We start from the raw sequence: 27,818 nt of genomic DNA on the forward strand, positions 1-27,818 counted from the left end.
AGGACTGATCTGATCTCAACTCACACTCACAACTCCAATTTGCTTTTAAAAACATAACAGATTAACCTGCTGCAAGCAAGTTTTATGGTGGATTAGGTATCACTTCTCCATCACTCCAACTGTATGCCGTACCATCTGTCCTTCTGCAGCTGGAATAAACTTCCATGCTTTATGTTCTGGTTATTTCAACAAAAATATAGTTGGGAAGCTACATCTGCTCCAGATGAAACTGGGACTGCTTCTGCTCTCCATTACTAATGATTTTGGCATCATGGCCTTCAGTTCAGTGAGTTTCTAGCCTACTTCCTTTCCTGGTACCATGCTGTGGCAAATAAAACTGATGAGAAATATGCCCTGTACCTGACCCTCCATTCTCTCTAGGATGAACACTGTAGATGCTTTGGAGTTCTCAAGTCTGAAGGGAGAAATTTAAACTGTGAATATAGAAAAACACTTCATTTACACAGAAAGTTGGGCTTGTATCTTTCTACACATTTATGTTTCAACAACCTTGAAATGCAACCCACCCCTAAACTTGACAGTAATCCATTATAATAAACTGCCAAAAGGAAAAACAAAGGCGTCTTGTGGGCTTCCTGAAACTATGTAAATCCTCAGAGGTATGTTTTTTCTCTATGTATGGGATCTTGCTTGAAAACAAAGATGACTTCCTTGCAAGTCTTTTGCAAGATAGACTTTTCAGGCATTAAAATTGGATCTTTCAAAACTCTGTGGGAATCCCTTCTGTTCTCCATGGGAGACAAGTCTGCAGAGCCTTAACTTTTCCCTCTCCTTAAACTAGCACCGATACTCAGTATGGCACAAGCCCCCTTGGGTTCAAAACTAAGATTGTCTTTTCTTCTCTCCTGGTTCTCTCCTATTTCTTTTCAGCCACAGTTTTCTTCCCAATATGTCTCACCGATTTCTGATTTCAATTCTCTGCCAGAAGGCCATGAGGGAGATGGGCTCACCTGGGAGGTAACACAGCTGCCATTTATAGTTTCAGAGGTGAGAAGGGTAGAACTGCAGAAAAATTTAACCAAAGAACAGGCCTTACAGAACATGGGAAGTCCAGTGCTCAATTAATTAAGGCTCATATTGGAAAACAAGTATATCTTAGCTTTTATATAGCGCGACTGTTGTCTCTAATACACAATGCTACATTAAGCAGCAGAGAAAACCTGGTGTGAGAGGGGAAACCCTGCCATGGTTGGGGGTTAAGGAGAATGAATGTCCCCACCAACAGCCTCCAGTACTTGCTGCCAATTGTCGACTTGGCTTCTGGAAATGCCAGCCACTGTCAGCCTTAAGTGCTGGCACCCCTGCCCTGCACACACCATGAGGTGACGTTAAATGGCCCCCTACACTGACAGGCCTGGCTCCTGTGGGTATATGGCACCATAGGCATGCACTGCTGAGACCAGGGACCCTCCGTGTCCCTCCGGGACAGCAGGAGGCTGTGGGCTAAGGGGTGGCCGCGAAGGGCCCCACCAACCACCACGCCTCCATGCCACCCGGCCACAGCCCTCGGCCTTTGCCCCTCTTCAAAATGGCGGCGCCCCTGTGGCGCTGGGGCCGCTCTACCCGCGCGGTCCTCCACACTCCTCTCGTTGGGCCGCGCTCGCCCCCTCCCTCACCCCAGGGGGAGGGGCGGCGCCTGCGCAGAGCCGCGTGCGCCTTCACTTCCGTTTGCCGGCGGCCGCTTCCGGGCCCCCGTTTCTTGGTAACAATGGAGCAGAAAATGGCCGCCTGAGAGGGGAGGGAGGGCGACGCTGCGGCTGTTTGGGGACAGACGGAGTGGGGCGAGCTAGGACCGAGCCCGCTGGGGAGTGGGGAGAGCAGTGGACCGAGAGCTGGGGAGGCGGCGGCGGGCGGCGACGGCGGGCGGTGAGTATCGAGGCCGGAGGCGGACTCTCAAAATGGCCCGGAGAAGGGAGAGGCCCAGGCCCAGGGGAGGCGGCGGCGCCTGCGGCCCCCGCCCGGAGCCGGGGGCAGCCGGGAGACGCGGGGTACCTCTGCCCCTGCTCTGCGTCCCCGCCGTGCGGACTGCGAGGTCCCGGGTAGGGTGGCTGCTGGCTCCGCGGGGCTCGGGAGGCCGAAACCGCCCCGCGGCAGAGGCGGAGCGGGGTGCCGTGATGAAGCTGGGGGCGGTGATGGCGGTCTGCGCGCGGGTGTGCCCGGGGCACTGCGAGGATTCTCGGCCGCCGTCTCCTCCCGATAGGCTGGGCTCTACCACCCTGGGGACTTTTAGCCTTTCTCCCGGGGCGTGTGGCAGGGCCTCCCGCTGAAGCGGGGCGAACCTGTTTCTCCATTTGGAGCTGGGGGAGGTTTTACGCTCCCCCTTCGGGGGGGGGCTGCTGGGCCACTCACTCTCTAGGTATCTGCTTGGTTTGGGGGAGGAATTGAAACTAGCCCGTTTTTGGAGGGGTGGAGTGTGGGGGGGAATTACAGCCGCTATCTTGGGCCTCGCCATACTGTTTAGTGCCTAGCTAAGAAATCACAGCTCTTCAGGACCGTGTTTTCAGTCTGTTCTTCCCGTGAGTTGAGACAAGAAGCCTTGTTGTGGGAGACAGGCAAGAGGATTTCTTCGTATCTCACCGTGTCTGTTGTAAGGGTCTTGATCAGCTTGTGACCTGTTAAAAACATGTGATGTTTGCTATTCCCATTCTGTTAGTTTCTCTCCAGTTAATCTCGTCATTTTTGCTCTGTCACCTTAGTTTCCCATGCAAGTTCTTCCTTCCCTTTTTAATACTGTTTGTTGACATTTAAGGTTTCTGTTTACTGTGCTTCAAAACCATTGTCAAGTCCAGCTAGATCTATTACTTTGTTTTCAGTGATCTGCTTTAATGGAGGAGCAATATCAGATTGTATATAATACTACATATATAATGTAGTTATTAAGGTTTGTTATGTGCTTGATTTTCAGGTGTAGTAGAAGGAGCCTGACAAAAGGTTTCACAGCACAAAATACAGATTTCTTTTTTTAATAAGTTTTGTTTGTTTCACCATTTTTCAGAAAGATAGTCTTTATGCAGAGAAGCTTGTAAACAAGAATTCAAACTCGATTGTGCCCAATAGTACCATCGTACATCTGATTTATTTTCCCTGTCCGTATTGGCAGTACTGGTTAATTTCAAGTTGAAAATCATTGTCAAAATGCTAAAGAAGCTCTGACACCAATTTATCCCTCAATTTTAATTGCAGTGACTTGTCAAGTCTTTTAAAAAAAAGTTGTCTGCTTCTTGTGCAGTTAATGATCTTAATTGAGAGTCAGATGATTAATTTTGTTGTAGGGGTCAACCAGCAGTTAAACTGACTGTATTCCCTTTACAGGTTTACCATTTTGGAATTAAAAGAATTATGGCTTGGAATTATGTCTTGCCTGTTAACTGACAATGGAAAACACACCACACACTATAAAATTAAGGGCTTCTTGTTGTGTTAGACCACTAAAGCATAACAACCACAGTGTTCTCTTCATCAGCAATTCTGACTACATAATGTTTGTCGCTGAAGTAACCACAGCAGCATTTTTCAAGCATGTAGGGGTTGTCATCTGTATCATATTTATTTTCCATATTACTGAATTCACAGACATGCCAAGGTGTACTGGAAAACAGTGTTACAAGTGTCTGGTCTCTGCTACATGTGTCCTTTTTTTTTTTTTTTTGTACTGGTATTTTTAGGGGAATAGATAGTGTGATCCTTAAATGAAAATGTTTTCAAAACACCTATATATTAATATACCCACCTAGCTTCTTCGTTTATTCCTCTTCCTTATGGGAATGTATCAGAATAATTGATCTTAATAAAATGCTTCTAGTTGCAGTGGAAGTGTTGTACTTTGTTATGGCTGTTTAAAAAAAAAAAAAATGTTATGACTTTGTATACTTGAGTCTAAAGATTGCATTTAAGTCAAATTTGACGTAGCCTAAGATGTTACTAGACTGTTCTAAATATTTTTGTAGAGAACTCAGTGTCCAATTACTAAAACATTTGAATCCAAACAAGATTATTTGGTATTTATCTAAGTTTTTTTGATTTGATAAATTTTCATCAAGACTGAGATTAACTTGAGCTCGCAAAAATTAACCTTGAAGGGGTAAAACAAACGTCAGCATCTCCATCTTCAAGATATTTTTACGATGGCCTTGTGCATCTCAGAAACAGTACTTCTAAACAGTGTAGTAGTGTCATAACTTAGTGTCAGGATCTTTGAATGGTGAGTAGGGATAGCCAGAAGCATCACAGAGACTCCGTTTTGCTTTTGCACAGGTTCTTGACTGCAGTTAGGACCATAAGAAACATACAAGCCTGTGACTCCTTCAAATTGTTGAGGTTTATATTAACGAGGTACTTGTTAGTAACTTTTTGCTGATATGCAGTGTTGAAGCTCAGCTTTTTACTCAGGGAGGTCTGCAGAGTTGTATGGTCTCAGAAAACCATCTAATGATAATATGTAGGAAAAGTCAGTGCGCATTTTCTCCATAGTAACTTAAAAACATTTTGCTTAGAGCACTCTTCAATATGCGAGATATATGTGCACGTAGTCTTGTTAAAATGCTTGAGCTTGCCTGCCTTGGTATATCATCAGAAATAGAATTCTAGTCTTACAAATATTTATTTAAATTAAAATAAATTTTACTTAATTTTATTTTCCACTTCTATATTTGTTAGGCACTAGACATCAACAGCAACAAAAATCCATGTATCAGAATTCCTGTGTGGGTTGTGGTTGTAGTGATTGTCATTGTTTTATTGGCCTTTGTCCTGGTTTCGGCTGGGATAGAGCTAACTTTTTTTCTTCTTAGTACCGAGAATAATGCTGTGTTTTGGGTTCAGTATGGGATTTGGTATGAGAAGAATGTTGATAATACACTGATGTTTTTAGTTGCTGCTAGGAAATCAAGGACTTTTCAATTTCCCATGTCCTGCCTGTGCGCAGGTACATGAGAAGCTGGGAGGGAGCAGAGCCAAAACACCAGACCCAAACTGGCCAACGGAGTATTCCATATCAACAGCATCATGCTCAGTATATAGATGAGGGTTGATCGGGAAGCTCGCTCTTGCTTCCAGGATTGCGGTTTCGGGATTCTCACTTCTCTGGGATCACTAGCCAGGAACAGGCTGGGCCTCAGTCAGCGGGTGGTGAGCAATAGTGGTTGGGTGTGCATTACTCATTTGTACTCTATTATTATCATTATCATTTTAATTTTATTTTATTTCTATTATTAAATTGTTCTTGACTTGCGAGTCTCCTTTTACCCCTCCAGTTGTCCCCCCCATTCCCCAGGATGGGGAAGGGTGAGTGAGCAACTGTGTGGTGTTTGGCTCCTGACCGGGTTTAAACCACGACAGCCTTTTACTTTCAGTAGTAGCTGTATTAGCAGTTTTGTGGGGACATTGAGATTCAGTAGTAAATTTACAGACAGGTTTTTCTTTTTTAATTGAAATTCAATGAGTTATGGTTGGCTTAGTGCTTTCACTACGCAGAAGTTCTGTTTCTTCAGAAATCAAAACACTACATGATGGTCATCGTGTAGGTTTGTGGGTACAACTTCCTTGGATGTCAATCCTGTTCATATTGCCGTCTCTCAGTGTCAACACTGGTTAATTGTGTTAATTGTGCAGTGTTACTTCCTCCTTTGAGCTTCAGAGTGTGCCTTCTGCTTGCTGACCTAGCAGGAAGCTCACTTCTGGGGCAAAAGAGCATAATTTCTTGGGACTCCAGTGCTGGAAACTTGTTACACCTTGTATATGCTAAGCTTTCTCTTCTGTGATATCATCTGAATTTGAGGGCAAAAGGCAGTACTATCTTAATTTTATTTTTAACTTGTATGTGAAAAGTGTTGTTTTAGTAAGTGCAGATGATAAAATGTGAAGCCCTGGTTTTGGCAGTTCTTACTGCAATTTATTTTCAGAGCTCCATCTTCGTTCCACATGCTCTCAGTATTCTGGAATTGCTAAGCTCTACCCTTTCATATGGAAGATACCATTGGAAAACTGCAGTGAGTTTTGTTTCTTCTTTAACTGGATCCCATTGATTTGGGAATTTATACAGTAAGATGGCTACTCTGCCTTAGATACTGAGGACTGTTGGAGACTGCTGGGATTCTGTACCTTTATTTCTTCACTTCCTTCTGACTTCTCAGGAGTTGATAGTACATCTGGGAGTGTTTCTCTCCATCTCAACAGTTGGTTCTATTGAAATGTTTTTCTCTCTTTTACTTTTTTTATTCTGTTGAATTTTCTGCAACTGTTCTGCAAAAGTATTCATCTGCTTTCTATTGTTTAAAAAGTATGTTCAGAATGACATCTTGTTTTACAGCCTTTGCTTTGAAACACACTGGGGTAGTGAAATAGCTGAATTGATGCTTAACACCCCTTGTTAAGATCATTTAAATTTTATAGCAGTTTACAGGGAACACTTCATAGAAGACAAAATTTTCTTCCAACTTTGCAGAAGTGTTACATGTTCCATGATATTTTTTGAGGCAAAAAGGATATAGGGAGTTCTTGAGTGTTTAAAAGTTGTGGTGACTGTAGAAATCTAGTAAGAGCATAGATCTGTTGTTCATCACAGTGTCAACAGAAAGCAAGACTAGCAGGGAAAAAAAAAAAAAGAGTAGATCCAAAATTCATGATGCAACTTTGAAAGTTTGTTACTTGTTACTATTTCTAAGATGTGGATGAGTGAATTGTACCTATGCTATCAAAGCCTTTGGTGTGATCACAAAAGGAAGCTTGTGCACCTGCACAAAAAGAAAAAAAACAAACTTCACATAATGAAGCTCCATGTATAATGCAAATAGGTAGCTGTTTCATTTCACTGTTTTCTGGTATCTTTTTCCTTTAATGATAGGATTCACTAACAGTTTTTGCTTCTGCTTTTGAGCTTGCAGACTTGAACGGTGAAATATTTAAGATGAAAATGTAGTTTCTGTTATGTCTTACTTGTAGTTTTGAGTATTGAGAAATTGGATACTGACTGGCATGGAAACTATTTTTCAACTTGTAAGTCTAATTGGAAAATCTAGTAGTTGGGAGGTGGGGTGGGTCAGATGGATACTGCACGTGAAGTTGGTTCTGTTTGTGCTTAAAGACCATGGGGTAACAGAACTGCCTGTTCTAGCTGCTGTTCCTGTGTCATTTGAGAAATGGAATTGGAGAGACTGCTGGCTGGGGCTAGTCCTGCCAAACGGGATGGTATGTTAGAGCTGCTGAAGTCAGAGTTCATGGAAAGCACTTTGAACAGACAGCTGTGTTGTACTTCTGTTGTAGAGCTAAAATGTCTTTGAGGTATGTTCAGTGAAAGCATGGAAGGAAAAAATAGTTAATCTTGTATCAACCCAAAACAGAAAATAAGTATTTCTGGCTTCCACTACTGAGTCACTTCTTTTAGTCAAAGGGTTTGATAATTTCTGCAGACTGGAAGTAAGCAAGGTGTTCTACCAGTTGAAGTACCTAATTAAGATGAGGTTATGAATCATAAATGAGAAATTAGCCTTCTGCTGAGCACATCTATGAAACACTCATATTGCCATCATCTTTTTTGTTTATACAAAGGTATTAATTATGTTGCTGGGACGTGAGGTAATTCAGGAAACATTCCTAACATACAGGGCACTACAAATGCTCATGTAACGTTGAAATACTGGTAACACCTAGATGGAGAGAATTTTAGAGGAAATTTTTGTTGCACAGCTAGTTCGTGAGCATCTGAGTTGTTGCTGCAGTTTAATTCAGTGCCTGTTAAAATTTGAGGCTTGTCCCATAAATCTAATGAAGATTATAACTTTAAGGTATTGTTATTTCATTTAACCCTGCAAATGAGTGATTTCTGAGTTTCTCAGATCTTCTAAATTTTACCTAGTTTAATGAGAATTCTAATGTTTTATGTAATTTTTCTAAATTTAGAAAATCAGGAATGCAGGCTGAGGTAGTGTCTTGGTATTCAATACAGATGTCACATTTTTGAAGGAGGAAGAGCTAGTGATTTATCACTGTGTGTTATGGTCCATTAGTACTTTTTCTGGAAAGAATTCTGTAGTCCGTAAATGCTAAGCAGGATGAAGGTACACAGTGTTTTTGTTGAAGGTAAATGGACAACTCAAGTATTTTATCACTGCCTGCTGCCCCACTAGATTGTTTTTAAGCAGTAGTAAATTCCTGGCTGATTGGATTTAGTTTACACATGACTTGGCATAAGGGAAAATGTAGAATACTTCTTGTGCTGTAAGAATGATAACTTTGCATTGCTGAAGGACTATCTGGTACTCTTAAATTGTTTCTATCCAAAAGAGCATAGCATTACTTCCTCTTCAATAAAAGAATGTAACCAACAATACCTTCTGTGGGCTTACTGGTTTTGCTCCTGCAGTCTGGCAGCAGTGGAGAGACAGTCATTTGTGCTCTGAAATCGCCAGGACTGTTGAAGCATAATTGCAGGGAAGATACTTTGTTGACTTGTGGAAGGATGGGAACACCAATTAAGATTCACTCTAGTTAATGTGTCTTGGCGTACAGCTTGCTGAAGAATATTTCCCTTCATTTCCTTTTTTTTTAAAGGAGAAAATTGTTTATTCTAACCATGATTCTGTTGTTTTGTGCAACCTTTAGGTGCTTCCACCCGCTGTTTTCCATAAAGAGGTTTTCATTGCTGGGTATCTCAGCTGAAGTTAGCAATAATCGACAGATTTGAACTTCCTGCTCATAGATGTGACCTTCCCCACCCTTTGTCAACTCAGTGCTGACAAGGAAGGACACTAAAGAAGGAAATTCTGAATCTTTTAACTTGGATAAGAACAGTCTTACTTTGAGTTGAACTATACGCCTGGAAGAAACAGTTGAAGATTACCTGCTTATTAGATAATCAAATGTGGGTTATTTTGTTGTAACTTAATAGCATACCTGTTGGTTTTCCCTCATCAAGTTTCCCTGTGTTACTGTAGTCAGACTCCTTAAGTCAGCCTTCATTTTCTGTAGCGTATGAGCTGAGAGCAGAATCCGGAATGAGGGACAGGTTTTCAAGTTATTTAGGCAACATTTTCCATGCTGAAATAGGAGTGAGGTAACATAGTAACTGCCACTGTGGAAATCCTGTTGCACAGCCAGATGGAACCTATGGAGTCATGCTGAGGCAGTAGTAGTCTAGATATTCTAGTAAATTCAGTCTGGTAATGTAGTGCTCTGCAGTGGTGTGGGAGGTGAAGCTTAAAATGGACAATGTGGACAATGAGCTGAGTGGACAGTGAAGAGATAGAAAGTAACAGAAGCCTTGGGGTAGAAATCCTATTTTCCATTTATTAGTTATAATATCAGAGCTCTAGTTTGAAGAGTATCATCCCATTTGCTGTCAACAGTAAGACAGGGAGAATGTGTTGATGCGCATTTATGCGTTTCTTTGCCATCTGTGTTTTCATCAGTGTAAACATCCCATATAGATACATAGCATTTCTAGGACATCGAAGCTAAGCAGCATGAAATTGGGGTACAGTGGGCTAGTATAATGTGTTACAGTAGCTTGCAATAGGAAAATACAGTGATTTTGTCACTAGTAGAAATATTCCTAATGTAAATTAAATACTTAATGTAAATTAATAATAATAAATAATGTTAATATAAATTAATAAGTAGCCAATTATTAATAAATAGTAATTATGTAGATTAAATAATTTTACTACTTAAATCCTAATTAATTAAATACCCACCTCGGAGGGTTTTTTCTTAGCAATAGCATCCTTTCAGTCTTGATCAATAGCTGATTTTGTGGTTTAGGAGGGAAGAAACGAGATGATGGAGAAGAGAGGAGCAAACTTGGAAATAAGTAAGACTGACTGACTTATTCTGAGCATTTCCTAAAGGATCACATGTCAAAGCGTATGTCAGTATGTTGGTAAAGAAGAGATCCACACACACCCCCCACCTTCACTTGTTTTGACCCTTTTTCCTTGATCAGGAACAGTGCCCCTTCATCTTCTGAAATGGAATAGGCAAAGGTCTTTAAATCAAACAGGCATTATATAGCTAAGGTGCCTGCAAGCACTGGAATTTGCAGTTAAAAGGAAAGTTTCAAAGCATAAGCAGTAAACAAATGTTGTGCGTTGTATGCATAATGCAGTTTTCTTTTTTAAAAGGTGTTGTAGAATCCATCTAATGCTTATGAATATGTTAATATTGCCATCTTTGTGAAGACATTCTATGTGTCTTAAAGTTAGTAAACACCAAGGTGGCAGTCATTTTGGGGAAAACGTTTTACAAAACTTTATGCTGCTCCTGTCCCTTAGCAACTTATTACATTTCCTTATTTTCTTAATCTCATTGTCAACTTTGTTTCATTTGTTGTCCTAAAAAAGGGAGTGCTGGTTAGAGTTTTGGTATGTATCCCCAGAGAACTAATGCATCTTTCAGAGTTTTATTTTGGATGCAGGTCTCTCATTCCACCTGAGGCTTTGTTCAGATGTTTCTTTTAAAATTAGCACCTGTCTTTGTATTTCTGGTATCTTCTCTAGAATGAGTATGTCTTTAAGTGAAGTTACTTGGAGTCATAATTCTGCTACAGAAAGCTTGTAAAAAGTTGTTTGAGTTTCAAGCAAGCTATGTTCTCATTAGAAGTATGTCTGAGATGTGAAGGGCATACAGATTGAGATTTCATAACTGAGCCCAGTCAGAGTTGAACATACCTGCTGAAACCATTGTGCAACTTTCACTGTGAGTGGGTTCATTTATTGGTGTGTTTGACAGCACGTCACATGCGAGTCTTCAGACAGGCTGTGCAGTCTTTAGATTGCACCAGAGATTTAGCAATGCAGAGAAAGCAAGTTCTACTGCATCAGAATTCAAGACAAAGAGGATTGGAGTAGCTATTTTATAATTTGCAAGTCTGCAACGATGGGATGTCCTATCCTGTGGAATTTTCTACTGTTACACACTGAGGTTGTCAGTGCACTTTAATTTTCACAACAGCAGCTGAAATAAACTACTCTTGGAGATCATGCAGTGCTGCTCTTCTGTGGAGAAGCACTGATGTAAACTGTGGGCAGTCTTGACTTGACAGCTGTGCTGACAAACCAAAAAAAGATGCTTTTTGCACTAGACAGATGTCTAAGTGTTGGAAATTTTCCAGTGAGAAGCAGAAAAGCTTTATTCTTCCAGTATTTTCATGTCACATGAAGTATGGTTTAAATGAAAGGAATGTTTTCTGATGGGGGATGTTATTGCAGAGCTTTTTAGCATGCAGAGGATTAGCTTGCTAATCACCTCTCTGAGTAACTAGATTCTACCAGTTGTACAGGAAAATTCTTGATGTTGTGAATAGCGAGGCACAGTGATTAAGGAAACCAGTTATTATTCTAACTTCATTTGATATATTTGCATGGCGCAACTAGTGCCAGAATGTCTCCTGCATTTGCATGTATTTTATTATAATATTTATCAAATATAGACATGGTATTCATTGATCATTTTTTTTGAGACACACATTGACAAAGATCTTATCCAAATGAAAAACGATATGAGGAGAGTATTGTATTTAAAAATATGCAATATAGAAGAGAGTTTTTTATAGCAGAAGTTATAGCTGGTATACACTGTGGAGTTTTGTCCTGGAAATTTTAGTCATCAACATCAGTAATTCAGTAAATGCTGAAACGTGTAAGCAAATTCTTCTCTTGACATAAAACTATACAGTTGATTTTACAAACTGTTTTTGAGGAAATTTATAGCCTTTTTTTTTTTCACACATAGTGTTCCATAGCATCTTCCATCTTCTATATTTGAATTCTTCATAACCACTTCATTCTGTTAAAATTCACTTGGATGATGAGGAGGGTGTTTCTTGTAGCAGGCAGGACGAAGTAATGAACATATCCCATGGGGTTTTTTTAGAGTTAGAGAGCATGATCAAGGATGTCTTATGCCTTGTACTGCACTGTTGTATGGCACCGTAAGGCATGCATTGTGAGGCAGTTGCAGTATTAGGAATATTTTATCCTAAAAAGCAGATAGTCATGGACATCTAGTCAACTGTGTGAATGTGTAGATGGACTAAGGGTTAGGGCAGATGATATTCCACATGTTCATACTTGCTGCTTTATGGAGTATTTGATAATGATGGGCATAGATTTTGTACTTCTTGAAGAGGTTCATGCTTTGAGAATGATTTAATTTTTGATCCCTGTGGTTATGCACCTCATCATAACTGAAGCTTCATTAGCAAACTACTCCCCAGCCCCCTTTTAAGGATAACAATGAAGAATGTAGTACAGGTTAAACATGCCTAAATTTTATGCTGTATTTCACTACACTGGATGAAGAGTTTGTTTTCTCATTTTTAGGTACTCTTCCACTCATCAAGATGGAAAGCTCAGATTCTAGTGATAAAGGAAATATTGATCAATCAGAAGCACAACGTCAGAGTCAGCTAGATCGGTTAGATCGAGAAGAAGCTTTCTATCAGTTTGTAAACAACCTGAGTGAAGAGGACTACAGGCTTATGAGAGATAACAATTTGCTGGGAACACCAGGTAGGTAATGCTTGTGTATGTACATCTTACTAGAATTGCTTGTAGGCGATTTGTGTCATTTTCTGTTCTCCTGAAACTGTTTCACCCATTTAGTTTGTGTGCTGCAGTTGTGCTCCATGGTAGGAAGTAGCTTCTTGCTAACTTGTGCATACTCAAATTTGAGCAGTCCCCTGACTAGTGGAGAGGTAGTTAGGATGATGTGGATTCATCAGTTACAAAAGTCTAGTGTTTACATAACTTGGTGGGAACACCCAGAGTTGACCCAGTTTCAGTTATATGGACCCTTAGACATTTTTGATTGAAAAGTAATCTGCCTTAAGCATCTCTGTGAAAATTTTGTGTTTGTAACTAGGATAAGTAGTCTGGTGCGAGATTCTGCATGGGCATTTTTATGTCAGTTTTCAATTGACTTACTACTTTGACTCTTTATAGGATGATATCTATTTCAAACCAGTTCTAATTTAAAACATGACTTCAACTAATTTAAACCTTTTTTCATGCTTGTGAAGGTGTTATCTTAAATATTTTGCTCTGGACAGCCATTTAATTGGTATAGGATGATGAAAATTGCTGATAAGTTGTAGAGATTACAGAACCAGAAAGCACATCTGTCTTGAATAGGTTGAAACTGTTGGATCTTTCAGTTTCAGCAAAACTTAACTTGGGACAATGGTGCTGAAGTGTCTGAACTTCCCCTTAGCAACCTATTTGGCAGTCTCATTATGGCAGGATTTAATTAGAAAAAAGACAAGCAGTGGCTTGTACCTTCTTTAGAAGCTTTTGATAATGCTTGCCATACATATGATTTGGAAATATTTTTGGAAAATTTTGCTTATTTTCTAAGGTGAAATTACTGAAGAAGAGTTGCTGAGAAGGCTACACCAAGTTAAAGAAGGTCCGCCACAGCAAAACAGTGATGAGAATAGAGGTATATACAGTATTTGTGAAAACTCTTAACTTTAGCACCCCATACGGACCTTAACTTGAGTGCAGGAGTGGAACAAGTTAAGCCTAGGCAGGTGCAAGGTGAGCTTTGTTTCAAAACTTAAGTGAACATTATGTCTGATATCTGCTGCAGAGGTCAGTTTGGGACAGATTTCACACATAACACATCTGTTACTTGCATCAAGATAAAGTTTCATTTAGGTTTGTTTCTCTTTTTTTTTGTAAGATTGCCTTCCTGTCTACTCCCTTCTGGGATGCTTTTTGGCAATGCCTCTTTTTTTTTTTTTTTTTTTTTTTAAAATTTGCCATTCTTCCCTTCCAAAGATGCTGTATTGCTTTTGTTATCACTCTTCTATAAAGACTGGTGGAAGATGCTTGAAGCTTACCACTGGGGTTCATTCTTCAGTGAGATAGATTTGCTATAAAGCTATTCTTCAAGTGAAGGGTCAGGACAAACTTAGTTCTCTATTTAGTGGTCGATAGATTACTTAATTGTTTGGAAAGGAAAACACAGAATATTGATGTGTTATGACACCTGGAATGTGACTTTCCATTTACTTATGATAAACAATATGTGTTATTTTGACAATTTGCTTGCTATGTAATGGCTGCAGCCTATCTGTACATATTAGAAAAACGTCCACTCCTGCTCCCTTAAAAGAGCTCTGGTAGATAAGAGTTGTGATGCTGTGTGTAAAACCACAATAGCACTTGATAGGATTAAGCACTTCTAAACTGTCACTTGTTAAACTAAGCAATTATGTTCTTGGAAAAGATCACTCCAAAATTAGCTCAGTACTCTAATTTTGGTAGTTCCCTGTCTTTTTCGCAGGTGCAGAGTCCGCAGAAGATGTTTCAAATGGAGATTCTATAATAGACTGGCTTAATTCAGTCCGACAGACTGGAAATACAACACGAAGTGGGCAACGAGGAAACCAGTCTTGGAGAGCAGTGAGCCGGACTAACCCGAATAGTGGTGACTTCAGATTCAGTTTGGAAATAAATGTCAACCGTAACAATGGGAACACAAATCCAGAAACTGAGAATGAGCCATCTGTAGAGCCTTCCAGTGGGGAGGATTTGGAAAATGGCCAAAGTGACTCTGAAATTCCAAGGTCTGAATCACCATCTGTAAGGCAGCCTGGATCAGAAAGGAGCACTTCAGAGGAGTTAACAACTGAGGAAGCTTCCCCTCCTAGAGGGCAGAGGAGAGCGAGAAGTAGGAGTCCAGAACAGCGGAGAACACGGGCTAGGACTGATAGAAGTAGGTCACCTATTAATCCAGTGAGTGAGGCTCCTCGCAGGTCTCATCACAATACATCATCTCAAACACTTGACCACTCCTCAGTGAATGAAGCTGAGGGAAGCTCTAGAACTAGGCAGCATGTGACATTAAGGCAGCATACAGTGGGAACTGAGATGCCAAGTGAAAATGCAGTTCTGTTTTCAACCCCTGAAACAAGACCTGTTCCTCAAGCAGCAGGCTCTTCAGAAACTAACAGCACCAGTGAGTCCACAACTCCTGGGCAGAGGCCTCCTACCATAGTACTTGATCTTCAGGTCAGAAGAGTTCGTCCAGGAGAATATCGGCAAAGAGACAGCATAGCCAACAGAACTCGGTCCAGGTCCCAGACACCTAACAACACAGTCACTTATGAGAGTGAACGGGGAGGGTTTAGGCGCACGTTTTCACGTTCAGAACGGGCTGGAGTGAGAACTTATGTCAGTACCATTAGGATTCCTATCCGTAGGATCTTAAACACAGGCTTGAGTGAGACTACATCAGTTGCTATTCAGACTATGCTAAGGCAGATAATGACAGGCTTCGGAGAGCTGAGTTACTTTATGTATAGTGATAGTGATGCAGATCCTAGTGGCCCAACTCCAAATCAGAACGTGGATGCCTCTGAGCCACAGAACGGAGCTGGAGGTACTTCAAGCAATGAAGGTGCAGATGTTAGTTCAGGGGAGGTGTATGAAGGTGGTAATGAAGGTGGCTCAACATCTGGTGCCAGACGGGAAGGTCGGAATACAAGGGGGTCGGTCACATTTGAAGAAAGTGGTTCTCTACCATTCCTTAGCCTAGCACAATTTTTCCTACTAAACGAAGACGATGATGACCAACCAAGAGGACTCACCAAAGAACAAATTGACAACCTAGCGATGAGGAATTTTGGTGAGAGCGATGCTCTGAAAACCTGTAGCGTGTGTATTACAGAGTACACGGAAGGCAACAAGCTCCGTAAATTGCCTTGTTCGCACGAGTATCATGTCCACTGCATTGATCGCTGGTTATCAGAAAATTCCACTTGTCCCATTTGTCGCAGAGCAGTCTTAGCTTCTGGTAACAGAGAGAGTGTTGTCTAAATGAGATCTGAATTTATGGCCGAGCAGCTAGTGTGATAGTGATGGGCAAAGAAGTCACTTCCTTTATGGCCACTTTTTGAGTGGTACCTCAATGTATAGTAATGACCTGGAGTGAATCTTCCCTCATGAAAGCATTTTCTCTGGATTCAAGCTTTTAAAATTGGAAAATTTCTTTAATTGGGGTTTTCAAGATCTAGTTGGTTTGGGTGTTAAATTTCACTTGTCCAAAGACAACTACCCACTTAAAAATATTTTTTTCTTTGTGAAGAGTATTAAGTTCTTCCCCTCACCCAGCCCCTGCCATCCCAGTCCAATAAATATTTTGTCCTCAAGATTGTGCTTATGAGGAGTTCTTTGAGAAGTCATCCCAGCTAAGTGTACATGAGTTGTAGAGGAATTTTTGCAAGAAATCCAACTATCTGAAAAAATATGAACTTAACTGCACACTTGAACATACTTTTAATTTTCATACTGGGTTAATATTGGACATGGCTCTGTAAATAACACTAATGTTAGCCCTTTCCCCATCACTATGGCACGCTGTAGGATGAGCTGTTAGCTTAATTGGGATATTTATCTTGTTGTGGAAATATAAGAATTGCCTATGCTTGTTTAAATAAAAAAAAAATCTGTTTTAAAATTGTAAAGCTTTTTTGTAGAAGCTCAGTACTTTTCCAATGCACTGTTGTACTAATGCATTAAGAATTAAAATTGTACCATGCTTAGAAATCAAGAATGCTTTTCATACAAAACCCACCACACAGAGAGCAAACTAAATACAAGAGAGCTGCTTTTGTAACTGTGTACCTGTCAAGAGCAGTGCATATCTGTACTATTTATGTGAACAGCTACTGTAATATAAAACCAGTTGAATTAGACATCTTAATTGCATTAAAAAAACCCAGAAATTAAATGTTATAATTGCAGTGTTTTGGCTCAGTAATGCCACCAAAAAAGACGATAAAAATTAGAAACTGTTCTAATGGCTGGTTATTTCTTGGTATGGTTGCTAATATGTAATAATACAAACCGGTATGTACCAGTTCATTCAGTGACATTTATGCCCAATTTTTCTATCACCTTTTACTTTCAATTTTTGAGGCAAGTCTGTGTAACTATTCAGCAGACAAGTATTGACAGGGTTTTTTTTTATTTTATTCCCCACAAGCTTCAGCTATGTTAGTAATATCTGGATCTGTTGAGTGAACGTGCTGATATATCCATGTTGGTAGCCTGTGACTCACATGTCACAGAAAAATAACTTAAATATTAACTGGAAAACATGTCATGAGTGTGTTAGGTAAAATTTGAAAATTATAATTGATTGTGGGAGTGCACTTAAATGTGTAGCAAATTCTAAGAATAGAATAACTTTAAAAAACCAAACTCTTCATACTCCTACTGGACAGATTAAAATGTACCTCAACTCATCAGTCAGGGGAAAACATCCTTCACCCTTAATGCCCCCTTCTTTGTTTTATTCTCTAATGATTATATTTTTTTTCCTAGCTTACATTGCAACAGGGAAAGCAATATTTATTTCAACTCTAGGGCAGTAGTTACGAAGTGATATGAACTGCTCTTGCTGGCTATATGGGAAATGTTGCTTGTTCCTCAGATGACAAAACCAAAGCTGGCCTATCTCTTTCTTAATTAAAACACATTTTTGATGTTTTATAGTGGTGGTTGCATAAACTATAATATCAGCTCTAAGCCATTTTACCATCTCATCAGCTACTTAAAAATTCCACAATGTCCCAAAATTCCAAATTTTTTCTACGTGTGTGTTTTGCAGTGTTTGGTTCAGTGGGAAACCCTGACTGGCTATTGAGCTTGGGACTCACCATTGTGGTAGAGGGGTTAAGTGTATTCTTTATGAACAGAAAAATAAGGTTTTTAAATTTTGCCCTCTGACATGCATCACTGTAAAATTGGAAGTTAGCTGTTAATTTCAGGTGCTGGACTCTGCCAAAATTTCCTCAACAAAATAACACTTCTGAATTTCTTCCAGTAGCATTCACATAGCAAATACGTGCTATCAGTTGCAGCTTCCTGTAGCTTTATGACTTGCTGGAGCATAGATTTAGAAGGAAAAAACCCTCTCTATGTGAATACCATGTTAGATTTTAAAATCTATGAGGACTAAGGCTGTTGACCAGAAAGAAAGGAGCCCACTAGTGCTGATTAGTGTGAAGCACGGCTGTGATACTGTCATTCAGCATAGCTTTCTTTTTAATGTTCTGAGTTTCCAGTAACTGTTTGCATTGGTAGAATCAACTTTACAGCTTTATAATAGTTTAATAGTGGCATGCCTTAACATTTTATCTTTCTGTAACAATAGCAACTAATAAAATGTTGGAGGTTTCCCAAATGCTACCAAGAACAAATAATTTAACCTCGGTTCAGAAGACCTTGAATGTTCTCAGTATTTTATATACCTTTTCCAACACTAAAGGTGCTGGGGATTCGTTGTCTGATGTCTGGAGGAGTTGGCAGAAATTAAATTGCTGATACAGCAAAGACCTCTTTATGTAGCTGACTCATGTCAGCCACTGTGGTAATTCAATTTGTATTCTTTTAAAGTTAGATTGGAATTAGGAAAAGCCAATATTAACACTTCAGTTGCTAACAAAACATGAAGGACATTCTAATTTAACAAGGTTCATGGTTAGCCTTACTAAGTTTATGAATCATTTTGGTATTGAGCATTTGTACTTAGCACTTCCCTCAATTTATGCTTTCTTGGTATTACAGTAGGGATATGGCCGCTTGACTCATGCTTGTAGCCATATGAAGGGTTAAAATGGCTAGTTTTGTTATTTTCAAAGGCCTGATTGTGTAGAAATGAGGAGTCTGAAGAGGCAGACAGCCTTGTTGCATCAGCTGCCTGGTTCACAGTGCCACCGTGTGGGAGCCTCTCTTGGCCTCCTTCAAAGCCAGGGTCACTGTCTCCTCGCTCAGAGCAGCATGGTTCCTTTTGCATTGAAGGCTGTTGCTTTATTTTATTTTTGAAGGAGGTTCCTTGTTATTGCCTGCCTCAGTAGTTACCGCGGTTTTTTTGCAAACCACCCAGGCTCCTGGTGTGAGTATATATCTGGCATGTGAGCTTAATTCCTTTCTGACAGGACAGACCTGTACCCGCAGGACCTTCATACACAGCAATTAAAGCAGTCACGAGGCCAAAACCTAGAAGAACGCACAGTATTTTCTATTTAAGAGTGTGTTTGATAGTTTAACTCAGATTGTGAACTGGCACAAAGTTGTGGGTGCTTGCTTTTTTTTTTTAATCAGGGCTTTATCTGTTAAAAGACTGAAGAGTTATTCCTGGGGTTTCTTAGATTTCCCTTCCACACGCACTTTTTTATTTCTTTGAACAAGTTGGGATTTTTGCAAAGAACTTGTAGGCAGTTAATTGACTTGTTTTTAAAATGATTTGATTAGTGTAGGTACTGCATGCATAGAAATTACTCAATAGAAGTTGAAAGGCGTTTTGTAAGAAGTATTGATGTGCAGGCACAGCAGCTGCACTGACATGATACTGTACCAGTTTTGAAGGAGCCATAATTGTCCATTGTGTCAACTTGCAAACGAATGGATTTCCCACCAAAGGTGGCACAATGGACCATAATGACTGTCATTCCAGTTTCCTGTCACTTGTCTGGATTATGCAAATGTGGAGAGTCCACAGGACTCTTTCCCTGGTATATCTGCAGTCGATGTTTATCTTGCAATGGTTGCCTACACAAAGAGATGGTTCCCAGTGGTCTCATAATAATGAGGGTCTAATGGGAAGATGAGAAAAGAAATGCTGTCAAGGCTGACCAGCAGTCTCTGACTTTTAGCAGTGCGATGAGGGGTTTTCTGAATCTCCCAGTGTGATCTTCACCGTCACACTGCAATACAAAGTTTCATCCAGCTTTGCCAGTTTAGCCGCAGCCTTATCTTTAATTTGGGATCCTTTTCATTAATGCGTACATTTGTGTAACTGATGTCTCAGTTTTCTCACCGGTCATCCTTGCTCCTGCGGGGGCTCGCGTTGCTTGAGTAAGGGTATGTATGCAAGTGTGGGGCTGATGAAGCTGTCGTGGTGGAAACGTCTGCCTGCTCCTCTGCCTTCTCCCAGGAGGAGGTGCTTTGGATGAGGGTTGGCTTGGAGCCATGGTAAGGGAATTTCTAACAAATTCAGAAATAGTTCCAACCCTTACATACAGTAGGTTTTTTGTTTGTTTATCCTTGACTAGGAAGGGAAGAAGGAGGGTGAAGAAACAGAATCAATGGTAACTTACCCAAAGTACATATAAGTTGTGTTGTGTTAAAAAAAAAAAGAAGTTTGCATCTGTTATACCAGGGCTTCCCAACCTATTTGATATGAGGTATCTCTTTTTTTTCCTTCTTTTTCTTATGGGGAAACATACCGTTGAATTTGTTTTGATTGTTTTATCTGGTTTTGTTCCCTTAAGCAAAAATACCCAAGACCCCTTCCTGAATTTCACTGCCTGCTAGAAAGGCTGTTGGTTGGGAAGCCCTGAATTCAACTGAGAATGTAACAGTTTTCTTTTTTTTTTTTCTTTTTTTTTTTTTTTTTTTTGTACAGTGCTTTACATCTGTTTATACGGGACTTGTTTAATACAAAATGGTACTCTGAGGTCATTGGACAACAGTTTGACCAGATTTGATAGCTAACATTTAGGAGGAGTTTGTTCCCTATGTAAGATGTCATAATGCAAATTTAAATAGACTCAATAAAATGCATGAAGTGTTCATTTTGTGCTTGATCATCACTCCTTGGGTTTATTCTTCCTATGGTGGGAATGCGCTGGAGTAAACGGTGGTAGATGTGGTAGGAATTTATTTCCTCCATACGCCTTTTCCCTTGAGGCTGGGCAGAAAGAAAAGAGTCGGAATGGTATAGAGTTAACTTCTTGGAAGAATTTATTGCTCCTTAGTACATAAAACTGAAGCAATAAATCTCACTGTGTCCCAGACTTCTGTAAATCTGTCAGTGGATAATGTGAGATACCAAAGCAGTTTCTGCAAGTTGTCTTTCAAGTAGTAGCCGTGACTTTTTCGGGTGCCCATGAGTACCAGGGCCCAGTGGTCAGAGCTGTCAGGGCAGATTCTCCCTGGAAATACACTTTGCAGTGTTCAGCAGCTTTCAGGAGAAGCTCTCACATATGCCTAAAAACTTCATCCTAAAATTAGTAGCTGATGTACGTGCAAATGCTTACTTGAGTGGGAAGGAAATTTTTTAGGGCATGGGAAGCCTTTATTACCAGTGCTTCCCTCACCTCAACCCCATTCCTCGAGTGGGAAGTGGGAGCAGCAACCTGAGAGGGGCGTGCTAATAGTGAAAAAAAAAGAAGGGGTTAGGGAGCTGATCTATAACTTGAAAACACGCAATGCCCGGTGTTTTGGGTGCCACGGCGGTGGGTAGCAGTATCACAGCTGGGCTGATGCTTGACAGCACTGTGAGTGATGCTCCTGTTCAGTAAGGAGGAAAGTCGTGGGCTTCTCCAGGGATGCGTTGAGTTGGGATTCTGCTCCAGCTTCACTCTCCACGGGGAGAATTCTTGGATAAGGGTGGGTTTTTTCCACATTCGTACATGCTTCATCTTGAACTCCATGGTCTATCTTGCTCTGCGAGTGTACAGTTCAATCTGAAACTGAGTCTTTAACGTGTTAACTTTTATTTTGGTGATTTCATTCATGAAGTGGTTCCCACACTTTCAGTACCAGGAGCTCTTTGCCAGGTCACTGAGTCCAGCCCCGCATCTCCCTGTAGGAAGTCCTTTGGTTTGGGTAGCCCTGTATTTGTTCCTTAAAAACTGTCAATCAACCCCCAAATTGCTTGAAGAATCCAAACCAACCTTGGAGCACATGTGTGGCTGACTTCATCCCTATGTTTGTTTTCTTTAATATATTTGAGGTCTTTGTTCTGGCCTGTAAAACTTTATATAACCTTGTTCCTCCCTCTCGGTGCTTAAACCCTGTAACCTTTTACATTGTCCTACTCCTCTCTTCAGGGTGTATTTCCGTGGCAGATCCAGACCTTCACGTGGGAGTGTGTTTGGCTGCTTTGCCGGTCCTGCTGCTGGGTGGGAGGAAAAAGGTTGTGTTTGGCAAACCTGTCATCCCAGAGCAATGGGGTGCAGCAATAATCATGCATTCAGGGGCTTCTCACCTCCAAAAGAGCTCTTCTGACCGTTCCTCAGTGGGATTGAGTGTTTGGAAATAGGTGGGGAGAAAAGCAAAGGCTGGCTGCTGCTCACTTGCCCTTCCCAACTATTTCAACTGTGATTGAACCTGTTTTGGGGCTTTTAATATAATGAATCTAAACTGAGCTCTGTTGTGGCTGTCTAAACCCTTACAATAAAGTTATATAGGGAAAACTAAACCTACTTTTTAGTCTTAAACTGGAGTGACATTGTCTCTGACGCTAATGAGATGCTGATGCTGCATGCTCCAACTGTTACCCTGAATAAATCCCCTGTTAAGCCGAGCATATGAAAATCCAGGCGTCAGGTCCCCTCAACAATGATTACTTCATAAAATACGAGTCATCCCATATTTGCTGAGGGTTTCTTGAGTTTTGACACCCTATGCCAGTGGGGTCCTGAGTTTTCAAGGAAAAAGCAGCATCTTTGTGGGAGCTGGACAGGGGCTGCAGCTCCAGCAGCCGGCAGAGCGATAACTTGTGCAGTGCCCTGCAGGAGGGGAGCTGGCCATGCTCCTGGTTGCCAGCAGAGAGGATTTTTTTTGCACTGGTTTGATTTCTCAGGATGGATTTGCAGAATGTGATTTCTCCAGGCTGAAAGTTTGAGGCCGGTGGTTTTTTGCTCTGGCGCAGCAGCTTTGCTCGTTGTGATGGGTCCTGTAATAATGCCATGAAGCAAAAACTGCCTGGCTTGGTTTCTTGGCTTTAATACCTGCTCTAGTCTTTCCTTTCACAGCAGTGAAATGGCCCTGATGACACTGCCCCAGACCAAAACCCCACGTTTTGCCCTGTACCTGCAAAGCCAGACCTTGCCCACAGGCTGGCTGGTGGTTTTGCTGGTACTGGAGGGCATTATGGGTGTGTAAGCTCTTGAAATGAAACCATTTCAGGAGCTCACAGGGTTCATCTCCCGACTCCAGAGCTAAGAGATGAACAGTGGTGGGACTGCTGTGTGCCTGCCCTGGGCACTGCTCGCTGCTGGCTGAGGGGAAGGCAGAGCCAGGCAGGTGAAAGGAAGGAAAATATGCAGTGAAAGTAACAGTTTAATCTCTGTAGGTACTGCTGACTTCTAAATAAACTAAATAAATCCTAAATAAACTTGGAAATGACTCGGCCTTTGCTGCTGGCACCTTTGGGATGATCTTGCTTTAATTTTTAAAGATGGATCTAAATAAACTGAAATACTTGTGGGAGGGAGGGAGGGAGGCTGGGAAAAGCCCTGAAAACTGACTGCTGTCAGCTGGCGTCCAGGCAGTGTCTGTCTTCCCTGCACACGTGGCATGGCCAGAAGGGAAAGGTGGTGGGTGGGAAATGATGGAAAGGGGATGAAGGACAAAGGAGGGGAAATGCAAAGAGGAGGTGAATTAAACTGAAGGAAAGCTAAGGAAGGGTAAAAAAATAAAAGGCTTTTGAACTGCACTCGTCTGAGTGGGACTGGGAAAAACATCAACACAGGTGGAAGAAGAATACAGGTGGGAGCAAAACCACGGGGATCCTCAGGGTCTTGTTGCGAGGACTCAGAGCAGGTCCAGAAGGAGAGACCTGGGGACCACGGTCTGGGGCCCTTTGGAGGCTGAGTGGGAGGACAGCAGGTGCTGCCCGGGTCAATGTGGTGTTGGCCGTGTACGCTGGGGCTGGCCCAGCCTGAGCAATGCTACAGATGAGACGACAACAGATTTATAACCATAAAATCCCAATCCTGGGTGGAAGAGGTACATGCCAGAACAATAGCTGGAGTCTGCAAGGGCTGCGGGGGGGACACACACGGGGCCCCACTCGCACCCCACCCTGCAGCCGCGGGAGGGGCTGTTTACACAACCCTGCCGAAAAAGCCCCTGAACGCTCCTTGTGTTTCCAATGCGGGATCGAGCAGGGCTGCAGGTGATTGGGAGAGACTTGTTTAGTGCATCTCTTGGGCCAAAAAAAAAAGATAAAACAAGCATACCCTGAAGCCTTGGCCAGGAGAAAGCATGCACAAGTGAACGGGTCCAAAAGCAATCAGTGCTTCTTGCAGCCCAACGTGTTTCTCTGTTCCCGCACCGGTGGGCTGGGCTCGGGCTGCCTCGTGCCTCGGGGGTGCTGTGTGTTCAGCATCGGCTTTGGTGTCAGTGGCTTCCCACCACTGGGACCACGGGGAGCCTGGGCTCTCCTCGTCCTTGCAGCCACACACACCTTCTTGCTCTCTTTTTTCACCTCTTCTTCTTTTTCCCCCCTCTCCTATGTTGTGTTTGCCTTAAAGCTAAGCATATATATATATTTTTTTTTTCCTCCCTTGCTTTGCCCTGCTGCCAGTATTAAGTGGTTTCCCATATTGCATGTAAAAAAGCCCCTACAACCCAACCTGAAGGAAAGTGAGCGCATCCCAAGCTCACCCCAGCTGCACCCTGTGTGTTTTCCTTTCTCCTTCAGTGATGCATCCCAGTACCCGGTCATGGGTGCTGGGCACCCCGCTCTCAGGGCACCCTGCTATCGGGGCAGAGGGTCCCATGACACCCCGATTCGATGCCTGGGTAACAGTCCTGGCAGCCCTGCTGAGTGTGGGTGTGGCTGAACAGCCCTGGGAAGGGATCTTTTCCAAATTATTGCTTTAAATAACGACAGCAAAGCAATGGCTCTAGGAAAGATTTGCATTTAGAGGCAGAGATGATTAAAAAACAAGCTCCTGCCACTCATCAGTGCATCCTTTAAGTCCTTCAAAGGCACTTGCAGCCAGGCTATTTTTTTTGTTAAGGATTATACTATTTAAGTCCTGCAAAAAGAAAACAGATGGAGAAGAAGACAATGAAAGAAAACAAGCCCAGCCCAGAGCCTGCAGGGAGAGGAGCAGAGGAGCGGCCAGGCACAGCACGGGCCCGTGGCCTCCAAATGCCCAGTAACCACTTGCAGGCAGTCAGCCTCACCCAATGGCAGCATGTACACACAGCTCATATATATATTTATATGTGTGTGTGTGTGTATATGTACAAATTTAAAAAACAACTAAATGTAACTATAGATATCATATATGCCATTTGCATATATATATTTAAAACATGTAATTTATAACTATTAAACTAATATAAAACATTGACATGTGGTTCATATTTAATATATAAAATTTACATGTAAATTCTGCATTTTGTAAGTACAAATGTGAACTATTATATATAATCAGCTTGTTTTAATCCATGGTATTTCAATTTTAATGTATGAATAGTTATATAAATACTTAACTATTGTGTTATAGTAATGAAAACATTTTTGTTGTTGTTTTGTTTGGTCTTTTCTAGTTTGCAGCCTTTCTATTGAAAAACTCAGGGTTTTGTTCTGATCCAAAATACTTTTTTCCGCACTTTTTCAACTTGCCATGTATTAGGGCCCGATCCAGCAGCCTGTCAGAGCCACAGGAGGCTGCTGCTGCTCCATGCCCTGGGCTCAGCCAGCTTCAAGGCTGAGTGGGGATTCCCAGTGGGCACATGCACAAACACACCTATGGAGATACATATATAGATATATATGTATGTATGTACGTATTTATTTATTTACACAGAGTTTGTGGAGATGGGCTGTGATGAGCTGATGCTCCTGGAGGGGGCTGGAGGCAGCTAGGCAGGGGCTTCCCCCCCACTGCCTCTCAGGGTGTCCCCATGCATGTGCAGCCTGCTTTTATCACACACCCCAGCATCCTCCCAAGTCCCTCCCCCCAAAATTTGCAGCTATCCCAATAAGATCGTTGTAACATTAGGCTAGAATTGCTTTTTTTGATACCTGTAAATGAAGCGCTGTGCAGCCCCACATGTTTGCGCAGTGCTTTCCACTCTCAGGAATGGGATGCAGCATTACCACTCACTGCTCTGTCCCTGCATGCACGGCACAAAGTCCTCTGGATGAGCTCGTTGCCATAGTCTTATTCCCTTTGAATCTCTGTTTACCATCTCTTATCTCCTGGTGGGTTTTTTTTAAATACTGTTTGCAGTAAATATCCCCAACTTGAAAAAGAGTTGAGATGCACATTAAAAAAAACAACTGAGCTATATAAAATTATGTATATGTCAGCTTTCATCTAATGTCAATTAAAGCACCTAGCATAAACAAATCGTTAATATAAAAGCCTTGTTTCCAGTGTCTCACAGCCACTGTAACCTCACTTACAAATAATCATCCCCGGTCTTTCCTGACCTCAACTCTTCCATAACTGCTCTTACTGACAAAAAAGAATAGCTCTCTTGTCACCAGCAACAATAGCTGGGAGGCCTCCCTGTGCTCCCGAACCACTGTCAAAAGGGAGAAATAATACTACTAACATTAATTTTAAAAAAGCTCTGGTGCTGTCCCTGCATGAGAGCCCCCATGGAGCAAAGGTGCCAGCGAGCCACAGTCCCCTGAAGACGATGGTTGTTAAAAGCCAGACCCAAAGCTGTGCCCAGGGAAACAGAGGGGAAATCCGTTTGGGTCACTAGGGGTTCACCCCGAGCACTGACACCATTTTGGCCACTGAGATGTGCTCAGGGATTTCTTTCTTTATTATTTTTAGTTTTTGATGCCTTGAATGGGACAAGGACCATTCTCCACCCACTGACACCACCTCCAGCTTTCACCCTTCTGTGTCGCGTCAAGAACTTCTTCTGCCCCATCAGGCACCAAGACCCTGGCACAGCTTTTCCTCAAGGTGTGCAAAAGGCTTGATAAAAATAATTCCTGAATTCCTATATTAAACTGCCACCTCTCCAGCTCCTTTTCTTTTGACATCCTGGGCAGGCGCTGGGCGGAAGGTTGGCAGCAGCCAGGAAAGCTGCTGGGGGACCAGTGCCCATGACTGGCTATGGCCCATGACTGGCCATGGTGAGAGGAAACCTGGCGAGACACAGGCACGGACCCCTTTTCTTTTTAAACTGGTTTTATTCTACACAATTTTTTAAAACAACATTCATAAAACATTAATTACAAAAATGTGCTAATATGGGGTGGCTGTTTTTTTTATTTTTGTATACCAACAATCAGAAATTCACATTTTGAAAGGATAGTCATACTTTTAAGACACACATTCAAATACTTTACTTTCAGATACAAAATTTTAAGGGAATATAAATTGCTTACAAGGAGCAGATGTCAAAAAAAAAAAAAAAAGAATAATTTTAGACTTCAGGGTCTGACTTCTGCATTGAATTGAGTGGCTGCTTTCAGGCCACTGGCTCTGCTGGTCTGCCCAGGACACCCAGCAGCCCCGTGCACCTCACAAGATCCAGTTTGGAGCCATGCATGGCTCTGCTGAGCCAGAGCTGGGCACACAGTGAAAAAAAATGGGGTTGCAAAGCTACCAACAGTGCTTGCAGCCTTTTATTGAGTCTTTCTAGTGGGTACAGACATCGCAAGGGTGAGCATTACCAGCACATCAGCAGGGCAAAGCAATGCATCCCATCCCAAAAAGCTGTGGGCAGGATTTTTCTCCATCAGTGATGGAGCTAATACCAACTGCGACAGCCCTGGACAGCAGTAGGGCTGGAAAAAGGCATCGCATTGGGATTCACTAACCAGGGCGGGATGGCAGCAGGCTTGGAGGTCCTGCTTTAAAAACTGTTTCATGAATTACCCAAAATGGCTAAAATTCAAGCCTCCACCTCAATGCTCTTACGTGGAGTTGGTTCCAACATTCACCCATCCGAAAACAAATATTTGGTTTCATCCTGCTGGATTTCAGGGCAGGGGAGGGAGACCAGGGTAATTTCCTAATTTGCCTCAGCCTCCCAAAAAAAGTCCTGTCTTCAGCTTTAATGGGTTCAAATGGCTGA

General features: G+C 41.8%; 1 protein-coding gene across 2 annotated transcripts; it reads left to right on the forward strand.

Annotated features, from left to right (window-relative positions):
- The first annotated feature begins 1,712 nt into the window (after nt 1-1,712).
- RLIM (ring finger protein, LIM domain interacting) lies at nt 1,713-20,599 on the forward strand. 2 transcript variants are annotated; one of them, XM_074835359.1, is made up of 4 exons: nt 1,713-1,887; nt 12,336-12,524; nt 13,369-13,452; nt 14,302-20,599. In XM_074835359.1, the coding sequence occupies exons 2-4, from the start codon at nt 12,356-12,358 to the stop codon at nt 15,834-15,836; spliced, it is 1,788 nt and encodes a 595-aa protein (XP_074691460.1). In that variant the 5' UTR covers nt 1,713-1,887; nt 12,336-12,355; the 3' UTR covers nt 15,837-20,599. The 2 variants fall into 2 exon arrangements, with proteins under 2 accessions (XP_074691460.1, XP_074691459.1); XM_074835358.1 differs by lacking the exon at nt 1,713-1,887 and adding an exon at nt 9,796-9,826.
- The last annotated feature ends 7,219 nt before the right edge of the window (nt 20,600-27,818 follow it).

This window comes from Strix aluco, chromosome 10 (assembly GCF_031877795.1).
Source record: "Strix aluco isolate bStrAlu1 chromosome 10, bStrAlu1.hap1, whole genome shotgun sequence".
NCBI lineage: Eukaryota > Metazoa > Chordata > Aves > Strigiformes > Strigidae > Strix > Strix aluco.